Source organism: Triturus cristatus, chromosome 9 (assembly GCF_964204655.1).
Source record: "Triturus cristatus chromosome 9, aTriCri1.1, whole genome shotgun sequence".
NCBI classification, from domain to species: Eukaryota; Metazoa; Chordata; class Amphibia; order Caudata; family Salamandridae; genus Triturus; species Triturus cristatus.
The window spans coordinates 137,654,010-137,679,505 of record NC_140592.1 but is presented as its reverse complement, the minus strand read 5'-3'; the positions used below and the strand labels follow the sequence as shown (position 1 = coordinate 137,679,505).

General features: G+C 43.2%; 1 protein-coding gene across 6 annotated transcripts in view; it reads right to left on the bottom strand.

The window, feature by feature from the left end:
- The window catches only part of PRKCD (protein kinase C delta), a 391,800-nt gene that overhangs the window by 103,901 nt on the left and 262,403 nt on the right, over positions 1 to 25,496 (bottom strand). For all 6 annotated transcript variants that reach the window (XM_085624544.1, XM_085624546.1, XM_085624547.1 and 3 more), the window contains 2 exons: positions 23,032 to 23,231; positions 7,119 to 7,179 (listed from right to left, as the gene is read on the bottom strand). In XM_085624544.1, the coding sequence (XP_085480670.1) occupies positions 7,119 to 7,179; positions 23,032 to 23,231 (261 nt within the window). The remainder of the gene's footprint in view (positions 1 to 7,118; positions 7,180 to 23,031; positions 23,232 to 25,496) is intronic.

Below are 25,496 nucleotides of genomic sequence, written 5' to 3'. Positions count from 1 at the left end.
AGTATTGTGTAGAGAGTAGAGTGGAGGGGCATAAAGGGGGGTGTAGAGTGTCAGAGTGGGGCAGAGTGGAATAGAGCGTCGTAGAGTGTAGTAAAGTGGCGTGGAGTGGCATGGAGGGAGTTGCATAGAGAGAAGAGTGTTGTAGTGTAGGGTAGCATGTCGTGGAGTGCCATAGAGAATTGTAGAGTGGAGTAGAGTGGAGTGGCATAGAGTGTCAAAGAGTGGAGTGGCACAGAGTCACATAGAATAGTAGAGTGGAGTAGTATGCCATAGAGGAGAGTAAAGTAAAGCAGCATAGAGGGAGTTGAGCAGAGTGTCAGAGTGGCATAGAGAGTTATGGAGTGGAGTGGTATCAGTGGAGTAGAGTGTATTGAGTGGAGTAGTATAGAGTGCTGTAGAGTGGATTGGTGTAGAGAAGAGTAGAGTGTCAGAGTGGAGGGGAGTAGATTGGCGTGGAGTAGAGTGGAGTGGCATAGTTTAGAGTGGAGTAAAGTGTCAGCGTGGGGTGTTGTAGAGTGGAGTGCTGTTGTAGAGTGGAGTTCTGTGGAGCAGTGTGTAGAACAGTTGAATGGCGTGTCGTAGAGTGAAGTTGCCTACCATAGATTGGCATGGAATGGCAGAGTGGAATGAAGTGTCAGAGTGGAGAGGCATGTCGTAGAGTGGCATAGAGTGGAGTAGGGTGTTGCAGATTGGAGTATGCAGGGTGTGGTAGTGCTCTGCCATTACAGACAACACATTGTCAGTTGAAATGATCATTATATTTGCATAGACCTACAGATTTACTGATAAAAGTATACAGTGCACAGACGATAATATGTGGAAATGTTATCAACTAGCGTACTGATTTGTTTTTTATGTATTAAAAATATTTCCACCACACCTCAGAAATACATAAAAGTGCTTCATTTGGGCTTTCCAAATTCCGAGATATTCTGAAATATCTGCACAGCACATTTACAGACATTTACATTTTGTGTTTTAGAAAAAAGCTTTTCCTTTCACAGCAAGTTTGTCACATAAATCATCTCACTTTGAAGTTAGCGAAAGAAAAGTAAACACCAAGCTACCTTGGAAGACTGAGCCTGACATTTGACCTCTGGGTTTGAATGCACAGCAAATATGACAAGATAAGAAAAAAATTTAAAAGCCTGTTAACAGAAAGCGAGCCTTTGTGGAAGAATGCAGTAAATAGGCTATGCTCCATGGGAGGGAGAACTCAAGCTGAATAGCCTAAAACAAATAAAGCCAACAATTATAAAGCAATCGTATGCGAGTTACGAAGCACAAAGCCAATGGTAAGCAATGGGAATAATACATTCTTAGGTCAGCTTTCAGAATTTCCCAAATAAGTTGTTAGCAAACCAGACAGCTGCACTGTCTGGTAGGCTTCTATTTAAAAAGGCAACCATATCTGTGAGGATCATTTGCTCCTCCTAGATGAGAAAGAGCATTTGTTTTGCCCCCAGGTGCCAATTACCAAAAAAAAAGGACTAGTATGCGGAAATGTCTGCAAAGCAGCACAAATCATGGTTTTGAAATACTGGTCCTAAATGAAAAGTAAAAGAGTAGGTGCTCTTCATTACTCAATTGTTCTTTTGCTTCTAAAAATCATATGGCTAAGACAGACGGGGCCACTGATGTTAACAAGCCCCATGTGGATCATGGACTGTTATGAGCCATTGCATGCATGAACGTGTGTGTTAGAGTGTATACAGCACAAACCTTGCTGGTGAGCAACAGGTTGCTTTACATGATCAAGGGTGATGGGAGAATTAAAGTGTAGATTTTTCACATTTACATTGCACTACATTTGCCCTATTTAAAATATTAAGCCAGGGAGGTTAAGCTATTTGCCTATAATCCTTCACATTTTCTTTTCTTTTTTTTTTTTTTAAAACCTTTATTCGTATAATTCAGATACACCGCTATTCAGCCGACAACCCGGAGGTTCGGCAGCTCGTCAATCGACACGTGCAGTCATCTATAGCTCTCATGCAGGATAGAAACAAAGGTTCCGATTTTGAAAATGAACACAACAAGCAAGGCAATATACATCATAAGTTCGCGTCAGTTCCCAACGAGGGGGCGGCCCCATTTCCAACATCAGATCAAGCCACCGATTGAGAGGAGGAGGGAGAAGCAGAGGCGCTAACATGCTAACGGAGGTGCGTCAGAAAGACCCAGGTCGGAAGTGAGGCTAGGGGGAAAGTTGCTCCTCTAGTGGTTCAGTGGCAGGAGGCAAACATATGTACCCCCTATACTGGTTCCAACCTCCCCATACCTTATGCCATTTCTTGGGCCTCCCACGCGCACTATACACCGTTTTCTCCCGAAACATGCACCAGTCCATGTTGTCCTTCCACGCATCCAGGGTGGGCGGGCTAGGGGATCCCCACAATCTTGCAATATCTCGCTTAGCCACCATATTACCTAGGGTCACCCATTGAGTCTGCGCAGCATCGTAGTCTGTAGGACCCCACACATTCAAGAGACAGCGCCGCGCCTCTCGGTGCAATACAATACCCGTGACCTCCTGCATCATAACGTGAATCCGCTTCCATAGTTCTGCAATCACACCGCACTCCCATATAATGTGCAGAAAGGTGCCCACCATCCCGCAGCCCCTCTTACACAGCCCATCCTCGGAGAAACCCATATGGACCAATCGGGGCCCAGTGACAGACTCTGTGGAGTATCTTAAGCTGGACCAGCCGCAACCTGGCGGGGATTGCGACCTCCTTAGGAGAGGAGACAGCGTACTGCCAATCCTCGTCGTCCAGCTCAAGGCCGTCTCTAGTCCACTGGTCCCGCACCCCCAGGAGGAGATCGGTCCGAACGTTAACAAGCTTTCTGTAGATTAGGGAGATTGTGCTCTCCGGCATATGGCCGTCCAGGATCCGGTCCTCCAATGGAGAGGACTCAGGCACCTTTTCCCCCTCAACGAGGACCGACTGCAGCGCATGGCGCACCTGCGCATACCGGAAGTATTCTGTGCCCTCAAGCGCATATTCCGTCCGCAGCTCGTCAAACGACTTAATCCGCCCCTTGGTCAGCATGTCCCCCACCCTGGAGATGCCAATCAGATCCCATTTGTCGAATCCCTTAGAGTGCCAGAGTTTCCCCAGCATGTCCGAGTCATACAACGGAGTGGCGAGGGTGAGCCTATCCTTCCATCCCAGGGAGTTCGTGACTGTCTTCCACACGTGCACCGCCACCCCGGTCGGCCCCGTGAGGGACCCAGCCGGGGGCCTCGAATAAAGTGCTCTATAGTAGCCACCACCCCGCAGCAACCACCGGTCCATAGCAAGGCCAGGGCTAAGCGCCGGACCGTAGACTCCATGATTGATCGCGCTCAGTTGGGAGGCCCAATAGTATCTTCGGATGTCGGGCAGCGCGATACCCCCAATCCTTCACATTTTCAGTCAAGTTTTGAATCTGGAATTAGAACTCAGATGTCAAAGTTCCCGAGTCTGAAGTTAAAGCCACTGAAACATACCTGCTCTCAGTGTAAGGAAATGCACAATAATTCCCTTCCACTACTAAGTTAGATGCAGGATATTGTTTATAATTGTGGCTTGCACAACCATTACTGAACAGGGACCTGCAGAGCAAGTAGGGTATTCTTTTAATTGGCAAGGACCATTGATCCTTTCCGTGCATGATTTCTTGATGAGATCAGGGAGACTGGAGTGGCAGTATGTTATTTTAACAGTACTTCTAGAGTGCACGATTATCCGTATGTGTCTTGGCACTAGCTCTACTAGACTCAAGGAAAAAATGGCCCTATTAATTAGTATAAAGCCATGTTGTCAATGCTTTCATGAAAGACATAGGATTAGCCATGATCTTGATTTAAAGGGGTAGCAAATGCCAGATTTTAGCGGTACCAGTCACAAAACTTCAGCCTCCCAGGAAGCAAATTCGAAATTAGGAACTCTAAGTCTTTTAGCCGCTGCTGAGCAAAGATTTCTGGTTGGCCCATACCATTTGAAACTATGTTTCAGGAAATCTGGGCCAGGATCATGGAGTGCTTTATAGGCATTACTCAGGGCTTTAAACCAAGTTCTCTCTCTGCGCAGGGCCAGAGTAGTTTGTGAAAAGAACCAGTAATAGATTTATATTTCAGGAACCCTAGAAACAACCGTGCAGCCGCATTCTGCATAGATTGAAGCTCATTCAAATGACATTGTTGTATATTAAGATAAAGACTATTGCAATAGTATATTTTTGAAAGGACTAAAGGAGTTACTACTGTTCTCTGTGTATCTGAGGGTAAACAAGGTAGGATCTTTTTTTATGATCCTAAAACTATAGAATGGGGAAGAGGCGATCGCATTGACCTGATCTCCAAAAGGGAGTTTATTGTCCATAAGAACTCCCAGGTTTCTTGCCTTTGCAGCTGTAGTAGGTAACTTTTCTAATACCTCTGGCCACCAAGCTGGGGACCAGAAAGAAACTTGGTTGCCAAAAAGGATAACTTCTGTTTTACCCGAGCTTAGCTAGCTTCAGGCAATTGTTGTTTGTCCAATTGCTGACAGATCGCACACAGTCATGAAATCTAGTTCCTGTGTTGCCATCTTTGCTGGATAGAGACAACAATGTGTGTGTTATCGGCATATGATGTTAGTGAGAAACCAAGGGACCTGATAAGAATTGCTAGTGAAGTTGCATGAACATTAAACAATGAGTGGGCTTAAAGAAGACCCTTGAGGAACCCCACAAGGAAGTGGCAAGGTTTGGAGAGGTCTTTTAAAGCCACGGTTTGCTCTCTCCCTGTGAGGTAGCATCTCAAAAGTGTCAAGGTGACCCCCTTGATACCAATGTCATGAAGACGATCGATCAGCAGGCCATGATCAACCGTGTCGAATGCTACCGACAGATCGAGCAAAACAAGGTCTGCACTACCTCCCTGATGAACGGCAGCTCGAATCTCCACTATTGCATTAATCAGGGGGGTCTCAGTGCTACGACCACTTCTGAAATTAAACTGTGTTGGGTTCAGAAGAGGATTATTCTGAATTAACTCCTCCAGCTGAAGATTCCTGGCTTCTTCCACTATCTTAGCTGGGAGCGTCAAGCACGAGATTTGTCGATAGCTGTTAGGATCCAAAGGATTGAAGCTAGGATTTTTTTTTTAGTGGACGGATCAACACTACTTTCCAGATGTTGGGAAAAAAGCCGGTCTTAAACAGTAATAGCAGTAGGCACAGAGGCATGCCTTTATTAATGATCTGCACTGCCACATACCCTGGCCTATGCACACAGCTGGAAGTGCAATGTATATTTGCCTATTGCTAACAAATTAAATTTGTTACAGCCTATCCATTTCCAATCCAATCTCACTAACATAGATCTCGACAAAAACTTTGTGAATTGAAATAAATTGTCTCCATAATTGTTTTTTCTGTGTGACTGACTTGCAGTGGCACATGGTCAGAGAGAGTTGTTGAACAGGCCCAGTAAGCCACATTTCCTCCTAAACGCTTGTTTGATGACCAAGATTCACCCGTTAGTTCATTCTCAAGCCCTGAGAGTAGGCACAATTAGCTCAGATAAGCAGGCACAGTGACTGTGGTGAGGTCCATGAAAGAAGAACAAATATCTTAATTTGGTTGAAGGTGCCTCTAGGCAACCAGTTCTCAATGTGAGTTTATTGAATGCTCTGGATGGATTCCCAGTCACTCTTGGGTATGAGTTAGGTGGCCTCTTATCTCCAGCAGACAGAGCCAGGGGCTCTTGAGCCTCACACAAAGCAAGCAGTGGCAGAAGCAGGAGAGGTTTGCAGAGTATCCAAAATCTCTAAGCTGAAGTACGAGCACATGGAAATTAAAAAAATGCAGAAAAATAATTGATGAACAATTCACTTATGCAATACTTGTGTAATTGATTCCAAGGAGAGGCAAGCTAAGGTCTAGCCTCTCTTATCATATAAAGCGCTAACAGAATCCCAAACAAAAAGCGTCTTGTTTACCAGAAGTAATAGGCGCCACTTCCTTCCTTCCTGCTTCTTACCCCTCTCCTGTGCCACCTTCATGAATTTCCCCCAAAAGTCATTGTGTAAGGAGGATGGCAGAAGTTGCCTCAGCCCATGTCCCATTACATAGTGCATGGCGAGATGCTGCCCATCCATGCTTGCTGCTGCCAGCCCTCAAGCCTATACGCCTGCTCTGGTTTTCCTCAATCTCTCCATCCATTATTGAAGGCATTACATTATTTCGCCCGAGGTCTCAAAAGATGGAAATGAGACTTTACATTCAATGCACCAGTCACTTCTACTATGTGAACATTTCATTACAGATCACACTTTTTATCACTGCGGTTTTTACACGCGAGGCCATCTGTCCTTTTTATAGAAGAAGAGGGCTGAAGCAAGTACAGCATGCCTCTGTAGACTTACAGTCGAGGTGCACAAAAAGCAAACACATTGGGGATTTAAAGACAGTAAATAGAAATCCTACAAAGAATTTGAATTGCACAAGTATGAGAGAGTTATCTACGTTCGTATCATTAGACTATGTAGACTAAAGAAATCTTGTTTTTGTCTACAAATATTTGTTACTGTCCATTATAAAAGGTGGTTTATACTAAACATTAGATAAGAAATAAGTATATTTCTTCTGATTGAGAGGATTAGAGGCACTGTAAAGGTGAGATACCTCTCTGAGGTATAACTGTCAAATTTACATGCACACTGTTCTCTAATTAGCTTGCTAAAATACGTAACATGTCAAACACATATGGTCATTTTTTGACGTTGTTAATAGTGCATTCTATGTAGAAACTGAACCTACCGAGGTTTTACATAAACAATTAACGCTCCCTTTGACACACCAGAAAATACTCCTAACTTCGTTTATTTAACTTGTCAAATAAAACAACTGAAGTCACTAGACCAAAGCCCCCATACTGCTCTTTGAACATCAGCATTTCAATTCAGTGCACGAGTACTGTGGACAACAACTGAAGGTTGTGAACTTCAATAAGACCAAAGAACGTGATCAGACCACCAGCAGGCTCATCTCTACAAACTATAAAGTGTCAGAAGTCATGCAATAGTGTCATACAATAAATAATTTGGGGAGCACAGTAAGACAGCTAGACCATAAAAATCGTCCTACCTGTATCTTCTAAGAGGTACTGTACAGACATTAACACCCTCCCTTGAGGTTGCAAGTCGAGCTGCAAAATAAAAACACAATGTATTAATCATCAAATTATTTTTTATTTCGCCGAGACCGAAATTCAGGAAATGTTTTCAAAGAAATGTTAAATTCCACATGAAATCATGTTCTGAAACATTGTTTTAACAAAACCAATGAAATATTGCGCAACTGAACTAATGGAGGTTTTCAATCGCAAATAGTCACATTTGGAGTAAATGTGTCAGTACGTAGATTCCCGAGCTCACGCCATTGTGGACAAACCTGAAGTCCCCAAGATGGAACAATGGGTTGATTTAGTGGGTGGGATCAACATAACAAATATTGTGGCTGTAGACCAAACTTTAATCAAATACATTTTAGCAAATCCTATAGATCTGGCTTAATGTTCTTAAGCACACCTACGAATGCACAAAAAGCGCACATACTATTTATGCCATGTATGTGTGGAACTGCTTTTAACTGTGCCTCCTGTTTTTAATTTTAAAAGTATGCAGTGGGGCACCAACATATTCACCGTAAACTTAGAATTTAAGAAATCCAAAAATAACAGCAGACAATACACTGAGGTACAACATCACCCATAGTGCAACATCAACAGAACGACAGAAAACCTTAAGGCGTGAAATCAAGATTCAGAGCAAATTCCCTGTTCAGTGCAAAATCACCTTTAGGTGCCAAATAACATTTAGGGGCCCATTCTGATATGGTTTGGAAATCATTCTGGCCGAATCGGTTTGGGAATGGTTTCCGATCGACTCGGATCGGGAGAGACCGATCAGCCGATTAGGATGCCTCCAGATGCTTCCGGATACGATTGGGTCAGTCTCCTATTGACTTCCATGGGAGCCTATGTTCGGACAAATGCATAGGCTCCCATTGAAGAAAGGGGTGCCTGGGGAAAATTGGGCACCCTGTGGCGGGCACCACCTGATACCTGCCACACTGTGCATGGCTGGTAAGAAGGTACCCCCACAGGTCTGAATGGGAAGGCTCCAGGTGCAGGAGGTCCCGCTATGGGCCCCAAAACTCTGAATCTGACTGCTGATTTGAGTCAGACGGCATGGTTCAGAAAGGCTGTCCGAATCCAGCATTGTAATCTGTCATTGTACGGCCTGTAGCGACGTACGAGTTTGCTCCGTACAGCTTGGTCATTCCGAATGCCATCGGGTTCGGATTAGGATATTCCGAAAGCCCAACTCGCATCGTAATCAATCGGTCGGTCGGAAACCTTTCCGATTAGGTCGGAAAGACACGTTCCCGATCCGATTCGTAAGGAGCAAATGCCATTAGGAGGCCTTCCAAACCGCATTAGAAAATGCCCTTGGTAGTAAAAAAACTAATTCATGTACAACATCACTTTTAGGTACAAAATCACTGGTGGTGTGATGTCAGCAGGCTTGTGGAAAGTCTTTAAGGTTCAAAAACACATTTAGCTGCACAATCACAGTTAGGTGCAGTTGATGCAGGAGTGTGGAAACTTTTAACAGTACAAATGTGCCTACTGAAGTGCATAAGTACTTCATTGTCACTGCACTGAAAAGGGAAGTACTCTTTAGGCAGTTGGGCACCGTATCTAGTGGCCAATAGCTTACAGTAAGAATGAAATATTCCTCTGCCCTGATACGAAATGTGAATGACAGATTTTTGACGCAACAGCTAAAGAGGCCTGACCCAAACAAACAACTGCTGTAGGATCTAACTGACAAAATCTGGCATACAGTGAAAAAGTTGTTCACTAAGAAAAGAGTAATTCTGAGAAAATGCAAGAGACCAATAGGGTTTGAAGTTGAAATACGGGTTAAAGGGTAAATCTACAGTCTAGTTACTATGGCAAAATTGTAATTTATTTCTCTCATTCTTAAAATTATTTTTTTATCTGTTAAATTTCCATTTATTTTATATTAGGTAGACCAATAAGTAGTAATAACTGTTTTATATATAGGCTGCATTTTACCTTATTGCTATTTGTTATAATTATTGTCCTGGTGGGTTATTGATATATGCAATGCGAATTCCATTGAGCGATAGTACTTTTTAACCTCAACACTAAATTTGTAATTCAAGGTTGGATTCTTTTATGATCATTTTCAATTGTGAATACTCTGAGAAAGATTGCATAACATTTTCATCCGTCAAGTTACTATGCTAGATATAAAAAGGCAATTTCATTATTAGAACAGTATATAGCGGTGCTATAATGTATGCGTGTTTTGGGAACAGGCGCTTGATCAGTTGCTACAGTGAGCGTAAATACATCCGGGGATAATGAATGCTCAATATGCATATGATAGACGTTTCCAACGTTAAGCGAGGTTCCCCAGAGTATAAAAACTGAAATTGCCATTCATTAAGCTTTAAGAAAAGGCAAGATAAAGAAGGGAAAATAGCACACACCTGGTATCTTTTCCAAGATTCATTAACAAGAGGAAATATGCAACAATTATGATTTTGTGTCACTTTCATGACTGGCGTGGTGGTTTCAAAAATGCCAGTTCCAATGGGAGAGCAATACCCCTGTACATACAATCCAGTTCTCTACAGGCCAAACTCTTGTAACGCCTGATTGAGAATTCAAATATCCTACACAATAGAAGAGTTGGACCCATTTGACCTATGGGTCAGGGAGGAGCTTGTCTTAAATTAAATTTAATCTAGCAGTGTCATTGGCTGATAAATATTTTATTGAAACTCATTTACTTAATCTTCTTGTAGAGGCTCGTTAATGCTTACAATATACAATAAGGGTGATGGAGAACTTGCACAAAAATATTGGTCTGGCGCTCTAATTAATATTGCTGTAAAATCATTTGCACAAACCCATATGCTAGTGCTGTGAGGGTACATAACTAGATTCTCTTTGAACAGTTTGAGTTTCATATGGGAATTGGTCTTTTCTACGCAGCCTTTACTACACAGGCTAGCACCATGTAGATAAGTATTGGTACATGTCCCATGCAGTAGCAGGTACATTTAGTTTTATATCACATACTTTTTATGCTATTTAAAAAAACAAGCATTTGCAATGCAATAGGTCTCGCAGTTACACGAGTTAAAGCTATTGGCATTGTAAATGACAATGCCTTTTATTTATGTTTTTAAAAAGAAAAAAAATATAATAGGCATTGCCATTTGCAATGTCAATAGCTCAAACTTGCGTAAATTCGAGACCTATTGCATTGCAAATGCTTGTTTTGCAGATGTGACAAGTATCGTAATGTCCTGGCCAGTACAAAATGAGGAAAGGAACACTGGGGAGGGTAGGGGGGAATGCAGAAGCAGTATGGGAGGGTCCTTGAAAGCTACAGAGGGCAGGGTTAGAAAGGATACGAAAGCAACACTGGTTTGGGGGAAAGCAATATGGTGACCGCAGGTGGTGAAAGCATGGGGGAGAAGTACACAGGCACGCTCAAGGGAGGAGGGAAGGGAGGAGCAGGCGGGCAAGAGACAGTAACACAAGTGAAGCAGGAGAGATAATCACGAGGGCGATAAATAAGCGCGCACCTATCTGCCTCTGAAATCTTTGTCTGCCACCAGTAGACGATGCAGCTGTCGTAGCAGAGGCATAACATGATCGTATTTCTTAGTACCACATATTATCCTGCCAATTAGTTCTGTACTGCACGATGCCTAAAAGAATATAGTTGGCGAGTCCTTGCCAGGCCTGGCCGTGGTACAGAAACCCAGCCCTGCAGAATACACCAGGTCTGAATGGTGAATATTTTTCTGCGAGTAGGTGTGGTTGTTACTCAAATATCCATTAATAAGTTCCCCTTCTACATGATTGAACGCCTTGTGAAGGATAATGTTGCTTGCTGGTGTTGTGAAAAAGTGATTCGAAATCCTTTGACCTAGAATTGCTGCACTGAAAATCTGCGCAAATGTATGCATTGTTCAACTTTGACCCAAGTGATTTTAGCGAGATGTACATACGAGCTAAACAGAAATACTGCCACGAAAACCAGTAAAACGTACCAGCTGTACGGTCTTGAGTCATGCTAAGATACATGGCGTCACCGAAAAGCGTGTGAGTAAATACCGAAAGTCGTTTGCCCTTTGAGCGTTTAAAAACAACTTAGACCGTTGGCAAGTCGAGTATTTTAGCGTTTTACCTCACGTCGACGTTTTTAGCGCTTTAACGATAACCCCTGTTCTATGAAAACAAGCCAGCGTATTAAGGAGATTCCCCAAACATTTATGACAACAAGCATTGGCCGCACGCGCGCCACAAGTTAAAAAAAAAATTAAAAAAAAGACAAGCCCGGCGGAGCGTGGCGCGCGCGCGCTTGGGGGCGGGGGAGCGGACCCTTTGAAGTGCTCCCAAAAGGTGGATTGCATGGCGGCACGATGCGCGTGATTGTGCGCGTGCTAGCCATGCAATCCGCTTTTTGGGAGCACTTTTCAAACTCCCTTGCTATAGTCTCGCTTTGCGATCACTTACGCGATAGCAAGGTCGAGACCTAAAAAGTAGTTTAGGTGGGGATAATGGTAGATGGAGGTAAGGGGGGTTTTAGGGTTTAAGAGTTGGGTAGAGGTAAAGGGATGTATGGGTTGGTTTAGGGATGGTAGAGGCAAAGGGAAGGCGATATAAAAGGGGGTTCGGGGTCTTAAAATTTGATCCACATGCTCTATATAGCGACATGCATTATTTATGTGATTGAATGCCAAGCCAAATCTGTAAAAAACCAATATGTGGGAACAGAGAATTAACTCTGTAATGATTCAGGAACCATAAATCCACAAATAAAAGACTTGCCCAGCGTGTAGCCAGTCATTTTAACCTTGAGGACCATTTGCTATCAGATTTGAGGATTTTCCCTTTTCAACATCCCTTAATCGAAACTATTGAACTACAGCGAAACTTCTGGATGCACGGTTCAAAATCACTGCATCCAGATGGACTGAACATCACTGACACGAACACCTAATTACTGCATGCCTCAAGAGATCTCAGGAATGCATTGATTCCACATTCCAAATAGAATCTTTACTCATGATGCTTTTTGAAAACCAAGCAGTGTCCGCTGTGCAGTTACTGAGCACACAATGCTGTACTTGCTGAGGAAGGTGGAAGCCCAAAAGTTCTAGTTGTAGTGGAAGAAAAATGTAACCTACCCAGTAAGCATCTGTTTGTGGCATGTAGTGCTGTAAATTCACATGCTGTGTACACTCCTGCCATTTAGTGTTGGGCCCAGATATGTTCAAGCTATTTTACTTCAAAGAAATCTTTCAAGTCACAAGGTACTGTGAGATCTCCTCTTGCTGTGAAAGTGCTTGGTCACCGACTACATTGTTAGATTGTTTTCTCACATGGAGGGTAAGTAATGTAAATCTAAGCGATGTATAGAGAGATGTCAAAGCAAAAAAGAGGAAAGTGAGATAGAAGCACTCTGCAACAGCCACAGCGTCCAGAGAGAAGGGTGGGCACATGTGAACCTACAGCACTACATGCCACGAACAGATGCTTGCTGGGTAGGTAACATTTTTCATTTGAGGCAGGTTTGGCTCACTGGCGTAACGAAACTTGAGGGGGGCCCCCTGAAAGGTTCTTGGAGGGCCCCTTTCCGGACTCAATCGGCAGCTTGCCGACCAGAGTACTGTGCTAAGGGGGCCCCCTGGAGCTTGTAGGCCCCCCCACACTGCAGAGGTTGCGGGGGCCTGTGTTACGCCACTGGTTTGGCTGTAGATACACATACTGTGCATAGACTGTAAAGTAGTACCCCCAGAGTACTGCCTGGCCAACATTGGCTTCTTGGCAGGCTAGCACATCCACATAATAATGTTTTGTAGAAGTATGTGGTGTGGACCAGATAGCTGCTTTGCAGATGTCACCTACTGGTATGTTCCCCAGGAAGGCAAAAGAGGCCCCTTTTTTAAAGTCAGGGGGCTCTAGGTAGAAGGGGTAAGGTCCTCTTAGCTTTAGCATAGCATGCCTGGATGCACTGTACGATCCATCTTGCTAAGCCCGATTTGGATAGGGCCTTCCCTTTGTCGGATTTGAGGAAGCAGCAAAAAACTTGTGTCTTTCTAAATGGTTTAGACCCATCAATGTAGTACAGGAGGGCTCACTTAATGTCCAAAGTATGGAAAGCTTGTTCTGCAACTGAGTCAGGTTGTGGGAAGAAATCAGGGAGTTCAATGAATTGATTAAAGTGGAATTGTGAGATCACCCTAGGGAGCAATTTAGGGTTGGTGCGGAGGACTACCCTACCCTGGTGTATTTTGAAAAAAGGTTCTTCCAAGGTTATTGCCTGAAGTACACTGACATGCACGAGTGAAGTAATGACAACCAGAAATGCCACCTACCAAGAAAGAAACTGGAGGGGACAGGAGTGGTGGGGGTCTTAGGGCCCATGAGTCTTGTCAGTACAATGTTGAGGTTCCATGTTGGGGCTGGTGGTACCCCAGGAGAAACGACTCTTGAGACCCTCCATAAACGATTTAATGACTGGAATTCTGAAGAGGGATATGTGCTGTCTGTTCAGAAATAGGCGGCTACGTCAGGTAGGTGTAGCCTTATGGAAGTGAAAGCCAAACCAGAAGTGCAAGTGAAGTAGGTAGCAGACAATATCCTGCACTTTAGGTGCTAAAGGGTCAATGTGTTTTGAGTGACAGTAGTACACAAACCTCTTCCACTTGGCAGCATACACAATGCAGGGGAGTAGGCCTGCATGCTTCCTTGAGAATGCTTATGCATTTCTGTGGAAGATTAAGGTATCCAAATTCTAGGACTTCAGAAGCCAGATCGTAAGATTGAGAGACCAGGGGTCTGGGTGCCTGATTTCTCTATGGTTCTGCATGAGAAGGTCCAACTTGCTGGGGAACCTCTTGTGTGGAACCACTGAGAGTAATGAATCAGGGTTGGGGGGCTGATGCGGTAGCTACCAGAATGAGTTTGAGATACATCTGCCAAAGCCTCTGAACCACAAATGGAAATAGTAGGAGAGGAGGAAAAGCATAGGCAAGTATCCCTGACCAACTCATCAATAGTGCATCACTCCTGGACTGTGGGAACATGGTGGTGAACCTTGGGCTTTTGGCATTCTCTGCCGTGGCGAAGAGGTCTACCACTGGGAATCCTGAATGGCGGAAGTATTGGAGGAGGACTTGCAGGTAGAGTTCCCATTCATGATTTTGTTGACGCATCCTGCTGAGGAGGTAAGCAAAGTTGCTGTCCACAACCGGAAGGTACTCCAATAGCTGATGGATCTTGTGCCCACTCCCCACACCCCTAAATGCTCTGGGGTTGCGTGAGAAAGCTGGGGAGATTGGGTGCTGCCTTGTTTCTGAACATAATACATGGCTATCATGTTGTGCGTCTTGATGAAGACTACCTTGCCAGTCAAGTGAGGAAGGAAAGACTTTACATGCAAGGTGAATAGATAGCAGTTCCAGGAAGGTCATTTGGAGACCCTGGTGACTAGATTCCCACTGGCACTGGACAGTCAAATCCTCTAAGTGAACACCCCATCCTGTAAGAGAGGTGTCCATTGTAATAGTCCTCTGCGGGACTGGGTCGAGGAGAGGCCGCATCTGCAACAGGTTATTGGTGTTTCACCACTGCAGAGAGCAACAAGTCCAGCAGCCAATCAACACCAGAAAGTCCCAATGACCGTTCGCTTCAGATCACTGGTGTGCTAATCACTCCTGAAACGGATGCATGTGTATCCTAGCGTGGGTCACTGTGGCGATATAGGAGACCATCATGTTGAGGAGGAAAATGACCGTCCTGACGGAGACTTGGTGGTCTGGTTGAAAATGAGGAGTTAGTGCCTGAAAGGACTGTGCCCTACTAGTGTTAAGATAGGCCACGCCAACTTCTGATTTGGAGATTGCCCCCAGGTATGGCTGTATCCGTTGGGGTAGGAGGTGTGGATGGAGGACAGGGCACATTCCGACACTTCCCCTCCAGTTTCTTTTCTGGTCATTTAGGCAAATTAGATCATCCAGATCATTCATGGAGCCAGAGAAGTCATGGTCTTCCAGAGAAGCCTGACCAGGAAGCTATATGGGCTCTGTCTATGGACAGTTGTCACAGGTATGTGAAGTAGGACTCTAGTAACCTGCGGTCTCTCCTCAACAGAGCTTTGACTTCCAATCTGGATGAACGACTAGAACCGTTACCTGTCACAGGCTTCAGGCATGCTAAAAATGTATCTGGAGGTGCCAGGAGAAGTGGAAAAATCCTCACTCTAAACAAGGAACGTCTTCTCAATGTTAACCATCTTGTTGTCATAAGCTGCAATGACATACACCTTTTTGACAATAGGGGCTGCACAGCATTGCAATGCCACACTTCAAAAGGATGCCTCTAAGCTGATCCAGAGCAGGAGGGAAAAGATGAAGGTGGGCAGTTTCCTTCTCAGTCAGACCCTGTGGAGTCTGAGCACAATATACGAATAGGCTTTCTTTCTTTCTTTGTGTGCATTAAACACATGGTCTAGCTACTTCCTGAGGAGGAACCGGCCCTAGGAGACAGAAAAGACAAAGCTTAACCTGCAACAGACTAACTTCTCTCTCTCTCCCAGTTGTTGCGTAGAGCAGCTTTCTGTCAATGTTTGCACTTGTCCTAATCATGATGGACAGAAATCGATGAAAGGCATTTTGGGTGTCCATTATCCTCCATTTATTTGTCAAACTTAGAACAAATCTTAAGCAAGTGAGCTATAGTGTGCATTGTGCCACGACACAAAAAAGTTTTATTAAAAAAAGAGAAGAGCTATCACAAGGAGTTACAAAATGCAATGAGGAGTTTTGAGAGTGGAGAGCTTCTCTCTGGATGAGAGGCAAAAAAGTAAGAGGGGCTGAGCTGAAGCAGGGTACTCTGGTAATTAGGCGTTGAGGACGTAAGTGCGAAGCTTTGCAATCCCCGCTATTGTTTGTGTATTAAAACTGAAAAAAATGATTCGTATATTTTAACCTTGAAGTTTCAAAGATGATCAGAAATTTCAAAAGCCTTCTGGAATCTTGGTTGACCAAAGAATACAAACTAGCAGTTATCAATCATGGTGTCATCTCATAATGAGGGGTAACATGAACTTTAACTCATTCGTCTGATACATGTTGTAAAATCAGCTAACTTTTACTTTGTACATATATGTCACCTGAACCAGCAGTATACTCCTGCTTTAGTTGCGTTTTGGTTCTTTTCATGCGTTTTTTGTAGCAATTTATGCTTTAATCTTCTGCTCTCCCACTTTGAATTTAAATTGGGTTGTCCTGTGGCCACTTCACTCTGACATGTCTCACAAAAACGGGTTCAGCTGACCAACTGTTTGCAGGACTCATGGCTAACAGAAACTGGCCGTACCTTTGGGAAAGAGATTCTTAGTTGGCGACGTGAATTATGAATACTTTTCTCAGTGTGCTAAAAATGCTGATAATCCCATCTACCCCGGACCAGAGCAAAACAATGTTACCTTGCTCCAAGCCTTTGTAAATTACATTTTAACTGAACTTCTTGCTGTTGGTTAGTAGTCTATGGCACACCTTCACCATCACTGGTCCACCTCTTGCTGGAAACTAGATGGAAAAAAGATAATGGGCTACATGTATCATGCATTTTACCAGTCGCAAACGGCCCGATTCGCAAACTGGGCCGTTTGAGACAGCTATGAATTCCAATTTGCGATTCTGTAACATATTACTGAATCCCAATTTGGAAGTGCGAATACATACTGATTTGATATTAAGAAGAGGCATGTTTAGGGTGTCTTTTCCTAATACCGAATCGCAGAGGTATGTAGGAACGTTTTGTGACAGAAATGCGGTGGCAAAACATTTGCATTTTACCACCCAATTCCAGTAGGTGGTAACCCATTCGCAAACGGGAAGGGGTCCTCAAGAGACCCCTACCCCTTTTTGAATGTTCATAAAGATTTTTTTTAAGAGCAGGTAGTGGTCCCACGGACCACTGCCTGCCCCTGAAAAATGAAAAAAAAAAAACTTTTCATTTTTCTTTTTTAAATGCAACCCATTTTCCTTTAAGTAAAATGGGCTGCATTTGTTAAAACAAAAATGATTGCTTTATTTAAAAGAAATCACAGACATAGTGGTCTGCTGACCCAAACAGGCCACCATCCCTGTGATTTTAGCGAATTCTAATGGGTTGCAAATTGCGACCTGCCTCATTTATTTTAATGAGGTAGGTCGATTTGCGACTCATTAGGAAACGCTAAATGAAACTCGTGGAGATTCATACATTCAAATAGCGATTAACTAATTGCAATTCACAGAGAATTGCAATTAGGTAATCGGTATTTGACATAATGATACATGTGGCCCAATATATTCCTTATTGTGAGAAGATTTCTCATAACAGGAGGGTCAAAACAGGCATGTCTGACACAGACTTTGACCCCTCTCCTGGAAAAATCAGACAGGTAGCATTCCAGGCAGACGTGCGCTTTGGCAAATGGTCTGTGACTCATGACCTTTGTCAATGTTCTGAGTGTGCACTGTGACCTGTGTGTCTCTAAGGAAGATACATTCCATAGTGACAGACAGTTCACTTTGTATCCGTTTAGTTGTTTCAGTCATTTTCTCAGTCCTGCCTCTGCTTGCCATTTTGGGTTGTGCTATGTTAAAACCCAAAATAATAAACATACAACAGCATACAATTAGTCCATGTTGTGCTTTCCCCTGAGCCTGTGTCTTCTCCTGTTGGCGCCTTTAAATCACCATGATTGGAGTACCACATTGTGCGGTGCTTAATCTCCAGCTGTTACCTTACCTACGTGGGCTTTTATCATGGAGCAAATAAGGGTAAATGCAAACATGGACAGGTTGATGACCTAGTATACTCATGCGACACACTGTAAAGTACTCAAATAAGCGGAAAGGCACAGGCCTCGACCCCACAAGATTTAATACCCAAACCAACATGGTTTTCTGAAGTTGCGTAAGGAAATTCACTTATTGCGAGTACTTTCTATTGCTGTATGTTTTAATTCCCTCCAAATGTGATAGGACAGATAATGTATATGGATTATTAGGAGGATTCTCGCTGTCCTTAGAAGAGATCAGTGGCCACATGTACGACTGTTTTTAGCTGTCGCAAATGGAGAATCAGGAAAAAGGGTTGTAGCATGTATCAAACCTATTTTGCAAGCCAGTAACTTGTTACTGTCTCGCAAAAGCGGGCTTGCGAGTTGCTATTAGGAAGGGTCGTGCCAAGACCGTCCTGTTAGAAATGGGGGTCTCTAGTTGGCAGAGGTAGGAACCTTTGTCCAAATAGGGACCCTTGCTTCTAGTCAGGGTGAGGGGGGATACTTTAGATAACCCCTGCCCACCCCCTGGGTAGCTTGGCACAAGCAGACAGGCCTGTCCCAAAGGGAATTTGTAAAGTATTTGTACTAAAAACAAACCGTAATACAGTGAAACACCATAAATGGACACCACACCAGTTTAGAAAAATAAAGTATCTTTATCTAAATAAACTTCAACAAGACCAAAATTCCAATATACATGTAATAAGAATAGGACTTAAAAAAGATTTCAAGCAACTGGGTACATAGAAAACTATGGATGTGTGATTTCTCACAAAGTACCGGTAGATGCTTAAAAATTCACAAGGCCAAACAGCTGCAGAGAGGGTAAGAGTCGAGAATCAAATAGATGCGTCAGATCCTGAGACCATGGGGATCCGATGCAACAGTTCTACTGCACGCAAGAGTAGTGATGTGTCAACTTCAAGACAGTTCTGGTCCGCGGGTGATGCGTCGGGAAAACTTGCTGCACAGGTACGATGCGTGGAAATCCAGGATGCGTTAGCGATCGATGGGGCTGCATACAGCGGCGTTGCGCCAGTTTTTTCAGGCACGATACCTCGACGCGTCAGTTCTTGCAGCGACAACAGGCATTGCATCGGTTTAGACGACGCATGTAGATTCTTCTCCCACAGCAGTGCTGCGTTAGAAAATCGAGGCATCGCTCTTCTTGCAGCTGTTTTTCTTAGTTCTTCAGGTTTCCTCCAGCTCCCAGCAGTAAGCACAACCTCCAGAGGCCCAGAACTGGAACAGGCACCTCCTGCCAGGTCAGAACTCTCAGCAGCAGAGTTCAGGGGGCTGGGGGTGAGTCTTTGTGTCCCTGAGACCTCAGAACAGGAGGCCAGCACACACCGGGCCTTGGAGATCTTCTTCAGGCAGGTTCAAAGCAAAGTTCCAGTCTTTGTCCTTTCCTTGGCAGAAACTGCAACTGGAGGCCAACAGCACAAAGCAAAGGGGAAGTACTCCTCCTCATAGCTCTTCAGCTCTTCTCCTTGGCAAAGGTTCTTCTTGAGTCCAGAAGTAATCTTAAGTTCTGGGGTTTTAGGTCTAATACTTATACCCCAAAACATATTTGTTCTCTTTGTGCAAGGGTCTCTGAGCCCAGTCCAAACCAGTTCTGTCCTCACTGGTGCAGTATGACCACAAGGGGTGGAAACAGCATTTGTGCAAGGGAGACAGGCCCTATTCAGGTGCAAAGAAGTATCAACCCACTGCTTTAAATTCTGCCAAGGTCTATTCAGCTCAGCTCTGAGTCATCCAGGAAGGGCCAGGTATAACTCAACCCCCCCAGTGGCGGTCTACAGTGAATGCACATCCCTAGCCCGTCACTCCAAAACCAGACAGTAAATACCAAATAGGCAGAGGCACACAGAATGGTAGAACAAGAAAATGCCTACTTTCGAAAAAGTGGCATTTTCAAACACACAATTGTAAAAACTATCTTTACTTAAAGAGGTGTTACTAAATTCTGAGTTCAGAGAGCCTAAACTTTATTCTCTATCTTGTCCCAATGGGAAGTTGTACTTGTAAGATGTTACAAAGCATTTCGCATTCTATCCTACAGGGCAAGATAGCCTTTCAATAGTGGAAAACGATATTGGCAGTATTTCACTATCACTACCACACACACCAGTACATGTCCTACCTTTCACATAAACTGCACCTGGCCCAGGGGGTACCTTGGACCTACCATAGGGGTGTCTTACATGTATGAAAAGGGAAGGTTAGGGCCTGGCAAGTGGGTGCACTTACCAAGTCGACATGGCAGTTAACAAACTGCGCTCAGACACTGCAGTGGCAGGTCTGAGATACCTTTTCAGGGATACTCATGTGGGTGGCACAACAGTGCTGCAGGCCCACTAGTAGCATTTGATTTATAGGCCCTAGCACACTTCAGTGCACTTTACTAGGGACTTACCAGTAAATCGAATATGCAATCAGGGAAAATCAACTGCAATAACAATTTACACAGGGAGCACTTGCACTTTGTCACGGATCAGCAGTGGAGAAGTTCCCAAAGCATCTAAGCCAGCAAAAACCAAATTCAGCACAGCATCAAAAATACAGGTGGTAGAGGCAAAAAGTCAGGGGAAACCACGCCAAGGATGCCAAGTCTAACATGACCCTTCCTAACAGCATGTCACAGGGGTATGTACGATTGTTTTGCGCTTTCTGGTTGCAAAACAATCGCAGTTTACCGCCTACTTCAGTAGGTGATAAGCCACTCGCAAACAGGAAGGAGTTTGCAGCAAAAACATTTTTAAGAGCAGACAGTGGTCCCAGAGACCAATGCCTTGGATCACTGCTTTCTCTTAAAAAATGATACAAACATGTATTTTTTGTTTTTGAAAAGCAAACACAGACAAGGGGGTTTACTGTCCCCAGCAGGCCACCATCCCGGTGTTATTGCCCATTCCCAAAGGGTCACAAATTGCGATCTGCCTCATGAATATTGACGAGGCAGGCCATTCGTGACCCCATTGCCAATCGCAAAATGTGTCTGAGACACATTAGTAATTTCCTTTTGCGACTGTCAAAGTGTGAGTCACTAATATTCGCAAATTGTGAGTTGCAAAAGGAAATTGTAGTACATTTAGCCCCAGCTGTGTTAAGATTCATTCTTTCTGTACTAGAGCCTCGAAAGACCATCTTAAGATACCATTGTGGATGTATCGTTGAGAGGGCAGGTTTCTGATGTCTGAAAAGAACTACATCTTGTACTTTCAAACAAAACTAAAAATGGTAGCACATTTTACATTAAACCACAAGATCACACCAGCATGACTCGATTTTTAAAGGAGGGCTGCTGCTTGACCAGAAGAAATTTGTTTGCATAGAACCCTTAAATGGAAAACCAATCTCCAAAGAATTATTAGTGGTAAAGAAACTTGAGATCCAAGTTTCTACAAAGGCGGACAATGCATAAAACTGAATCAAGAATTACGTTTTTAGACTATAACCTTCTCGAAGTATTGGAGATGAGAAACCTACTCGTAGTAATATGCAAGATTCTGGTAAAGTAATGACTCACAGGCATCTACAAAGAAATGAAGAATCACATCCATTTATTGTATGGGAAAGCACATAACTATTGATCTACCCCATGAGACAAAGCAAACCATCTTTCACCGGCCTAGTCTTCGTGGCTGGCGTCTGCGTGCCTTGGGCTACTGCCAAGGATTAATACATAGTCCAAGCACAGCATTCCAAGTCATGAATTTGTTCTTAGTGGAAAACTGGCCACATAGCAAAATTAGAGTTCCGTCCTGTTTTATGCTTTTTAATGGCCGGTGTTTTAAAGTGCTCCGAGGAAAATGCAAGTACACCGAAAATAATCAGCCCCCATTTTGTAATATGAACTCCTACGCTTAAATCAAAATAATGACAAAGAATGATTTTCAAATGTAACTTTTCCGTTTTATGCATTTTTCTGCATGTGCATATGGGGGCGTTTGTGCTTCCTTTTTTTTTTTTTTTTTACTTCACAGTGGTCCTTTAATATATTTCTATGTCTAACCCAATATACTTGTTTAAATAGAAAAACCACGGATGCATGATGGAGGTATCCTCTTTTTGAATAACCTAGACGGAATGCTTCAGTCTTCGGAACATATTGATTAAATATCGTGCTTAACTCTCTCCCCTTATGTTCACAGGCTCTTGAAAATAAACTAATTCATGCAACATATTTAAGTTAAATAAAAACATAAATCCATGTTGCATGGTTAAAACGTATACCACAAAAGCTCACGTTCTCTTGTTTCAACTTTTTTTTCTCCTTATATGTGGACTTGCCCGATACATTTCAATCCCATACCAGTCCGTTCTGGATGCCTGCGCACATTTTCTCTTTTCTCTCCCTCCGTACTCATTCACTCTCCTTTTGGCATCAGATGTTACCGTTTTCTTTGCAGCGTAAATTTAGTTTTCTACGATTGTCTTTAGAAGTTCCCATTACTTGGCTGCCCTCATCTGTCCACCTTGATCACCCTTATGTCGCTAGCCAATCGCAGCTATCTGCTACACCCATCCATGGAAACAAATTCCTTTTCATCTACTGTTCCGTTACCTTTGTTTAAAGTTTTACTAAAAGAACCCATACCGACTACCTGCAGTAGGACTGAACCAAACCAGTGCCACAGGTATCTCTACCCTTATATACACGTACCTCGTTTAAGAGTTTTGGGGAAATTACGATGATAAAAAAATGAAAGCATAAATATACTGTCACTTAATAAAATATCTTGTCCGCATCATTATAATTGTCACTGTTTTTGGCTTGTTTTGTGTGGTTAGGTTTGTGCTCTGGTATTGAAGGTGCTAGCTTTTACTAAGACATTACATATAAAAAATCAACAGGTTTCGGTCCATACTTCGCCACTAGGATCATCAGAGAAGTTGATCAATTTTTTAATTTTGTGCAGTGACAGGAACACAGAAGGATGATGGAAATGAGGCATAGAGGACAGAGAAATGGAAAAAAGAGCAGATGGAAAGGAATAAGGAGTGCATAATGCTTATGAGGAAAGAGAATGGAGAAAAATGAGAAGCAACTTGATAGGAAACGAACCATCTATAACCGAAAACAACGAGGTCCCACTTACCCAAAACTCTGCTTTTCCGTTGCCCTTCTTACAGCGTTCTGCTAGGACAGACACTCCGACAGTCACGTCTGACAGGGGATCCTCAGCAGCCTTCATCAGGACGATTTGAATCACTCGCCCTTCATAAATATGGGCATCGAAGTCCGATTTCCAGTCAGGATACATTGTGGGTTTTTTCTGAACCAGTGTTTTTCCTCTTTCTAAAAGCATAAATGCAGAAACAGACCGAGATTTAACATTTGCAAAAGGATTTGCCAGATCCCAAATACACACGTTTAGTGACATACACTTCACTCAAGTTTCTTTTAGAGTGAGACAGAGCACAATGATGTAAACTGAAGAAAATGGTCGGGTATCCATTTGTCTGGGTGGCATACTGGATCACTCGTACACAAATAGCTAATTTAAATATATAAACAGATACTAGGAATGGAGTTTTGAGCACATAAGCATTTCTGCTACTCACTTCTGTGCATCATTTGACCCCTTGAACAATCAGTTTAACTCTAAACAAGTTAACTGGCCTTTCTTAGCTGAAGTATTAATGGTACGGACTGGTGTGTTTGCTTCAAAAAGAGACTCTCACATAAGTTTTCGTGTTTTGGTCACCTTGTCCTTCTTCTCATGATCGGTCATTCTGTATTAACACAATACTCATTTCTTCACTCAAAGCAGAGAACCGTCATTCACCCTGCCAAAAGCATCATAAAAGGTAATGGTCAGAATTAGGCAAATTATGTTTTTTAGCACAAGGAAGTCCCGGGACTCATTTGTGACCTGTGGTATCTGATTATCCCAGAGAACAGTGGTCCCTGTAGTAACAGTCATACTGTATGGTAGAGAAATATTTTAGAACCAAAAAACAAGTGTAAATATAAATTAAACATAAATAAAAATAGACAATATATACATGGAATTTCGCTAAGGCAGGAAAAATGTGCTTCGACTCAGGCAAATGTGATACGTGTGTGCAAATCAAGGAATGTGTGTTTCACAATTAAAATTACAGCCCATATGTTAAAAATGTATATTATTTGGGTCGGTCCATGAGGCTTTGGCCGACAATAAATATAGGATCACCATCAGGACAGAAGTCAGTTTTGGCCTGGAGGTTTACTGAGGGGGATCGAGGGGGAAACAAGAAGGGGAGACAAACACTTTCGAATATAAAATAAATTTGTGTTAACACTTTGAGAGAGTACACAATTATGCAAAAACCATCATCATAATATCATTACTGACATAATTTTGGTTAAGCACAATGGAAGTAATAGTGACGATGCTGTAGCATCTATTTGGCATACAGAGAGAAAAAAATCCAGGGTATCCAGAGCATTGCTGAGATAGCAGCCATGGCAGAGTGTCAGGGAGCGTATATATGAATATTCTGCACGGCTTACCTGTCGGGGACACGATGATCACCAAAAGATTTGGTACCAAGAGAATGGAATCGCGAGTTATGCTGGGGCAGACAAATCGGGGAAGGCTGGTGTAAAGGTAAACAGACTATAGACCAGGAAAAGTGAAAGACTAGCACACTTGATTGTGTGCTCTTAAGTGGAGTTACCCGGTTAAGCGGTCTGAATGATTCAAGCATTGCCTATAATGAGATCAAGGCTCTGAAAGGGAGAGGTGTCCCCATTTCGGGTTAATGGTGCTATGCCAATTTGGAGCAGCAGCTCAAGTTACCATGGCAATGCACAGAGTGGGACCGCATGGGAATTAAAATAGGACAGCATGTGCGACAGCCATCGTGGTGGAGGTAGAAACTGGGCATAATGGGGCACCCATATTAGGGCAGTGTATTACTCTGATGTATTCAGTGAGCCATGGGATGAGATGGTGTTAACAGAAACCGGGGCGACTGATTCGTGTTCAGTGCGGGGCATTCATGTGGAAAAATCAAGGGGACATATACGGAGTCGAGTTACGAGCACAACAGGCATTATTATAGCAATGTTGTCCATTCTTCCATTCGGTTGAGGCCGAAGTTCATAGGGTCCAGGAGAAAAATCCATTTGAGTACTTCTTTGTTGGATATTGCAGGCATGTTTTCTCCTCTGCTGGGTGTGGCTTTGACTGAGATTACTCGCTAAAGAAGAATGATTACTTTGAATAAAATGTTTTATTAATGGTGCAATTAGGACATTACACCCGAGTCTAATCCTATGTTGGCAGAGTCTGATTTTATTTTTTGAGTCATTTGTCCAATATATAAGTTTTCATAGACAGAAAATAGAACCCACCACAATGAGGGTCTTACAAATTGAGAACTTTGTTTTAGAACAAAGCAGTCAATTTGTCAATCTGTGGGGTCTAACACCATTGGTTGGCCACTACAAATGTGAGAAGTGCAGTGTATGTTCACTCACCACTGAATCCAAGGTATTTCTTCTTGATAACCCCTAAATCCACCCAAAACATTGCTCCAATTTTCTAATAGCTGCTATCCTTGAGAGATGAGT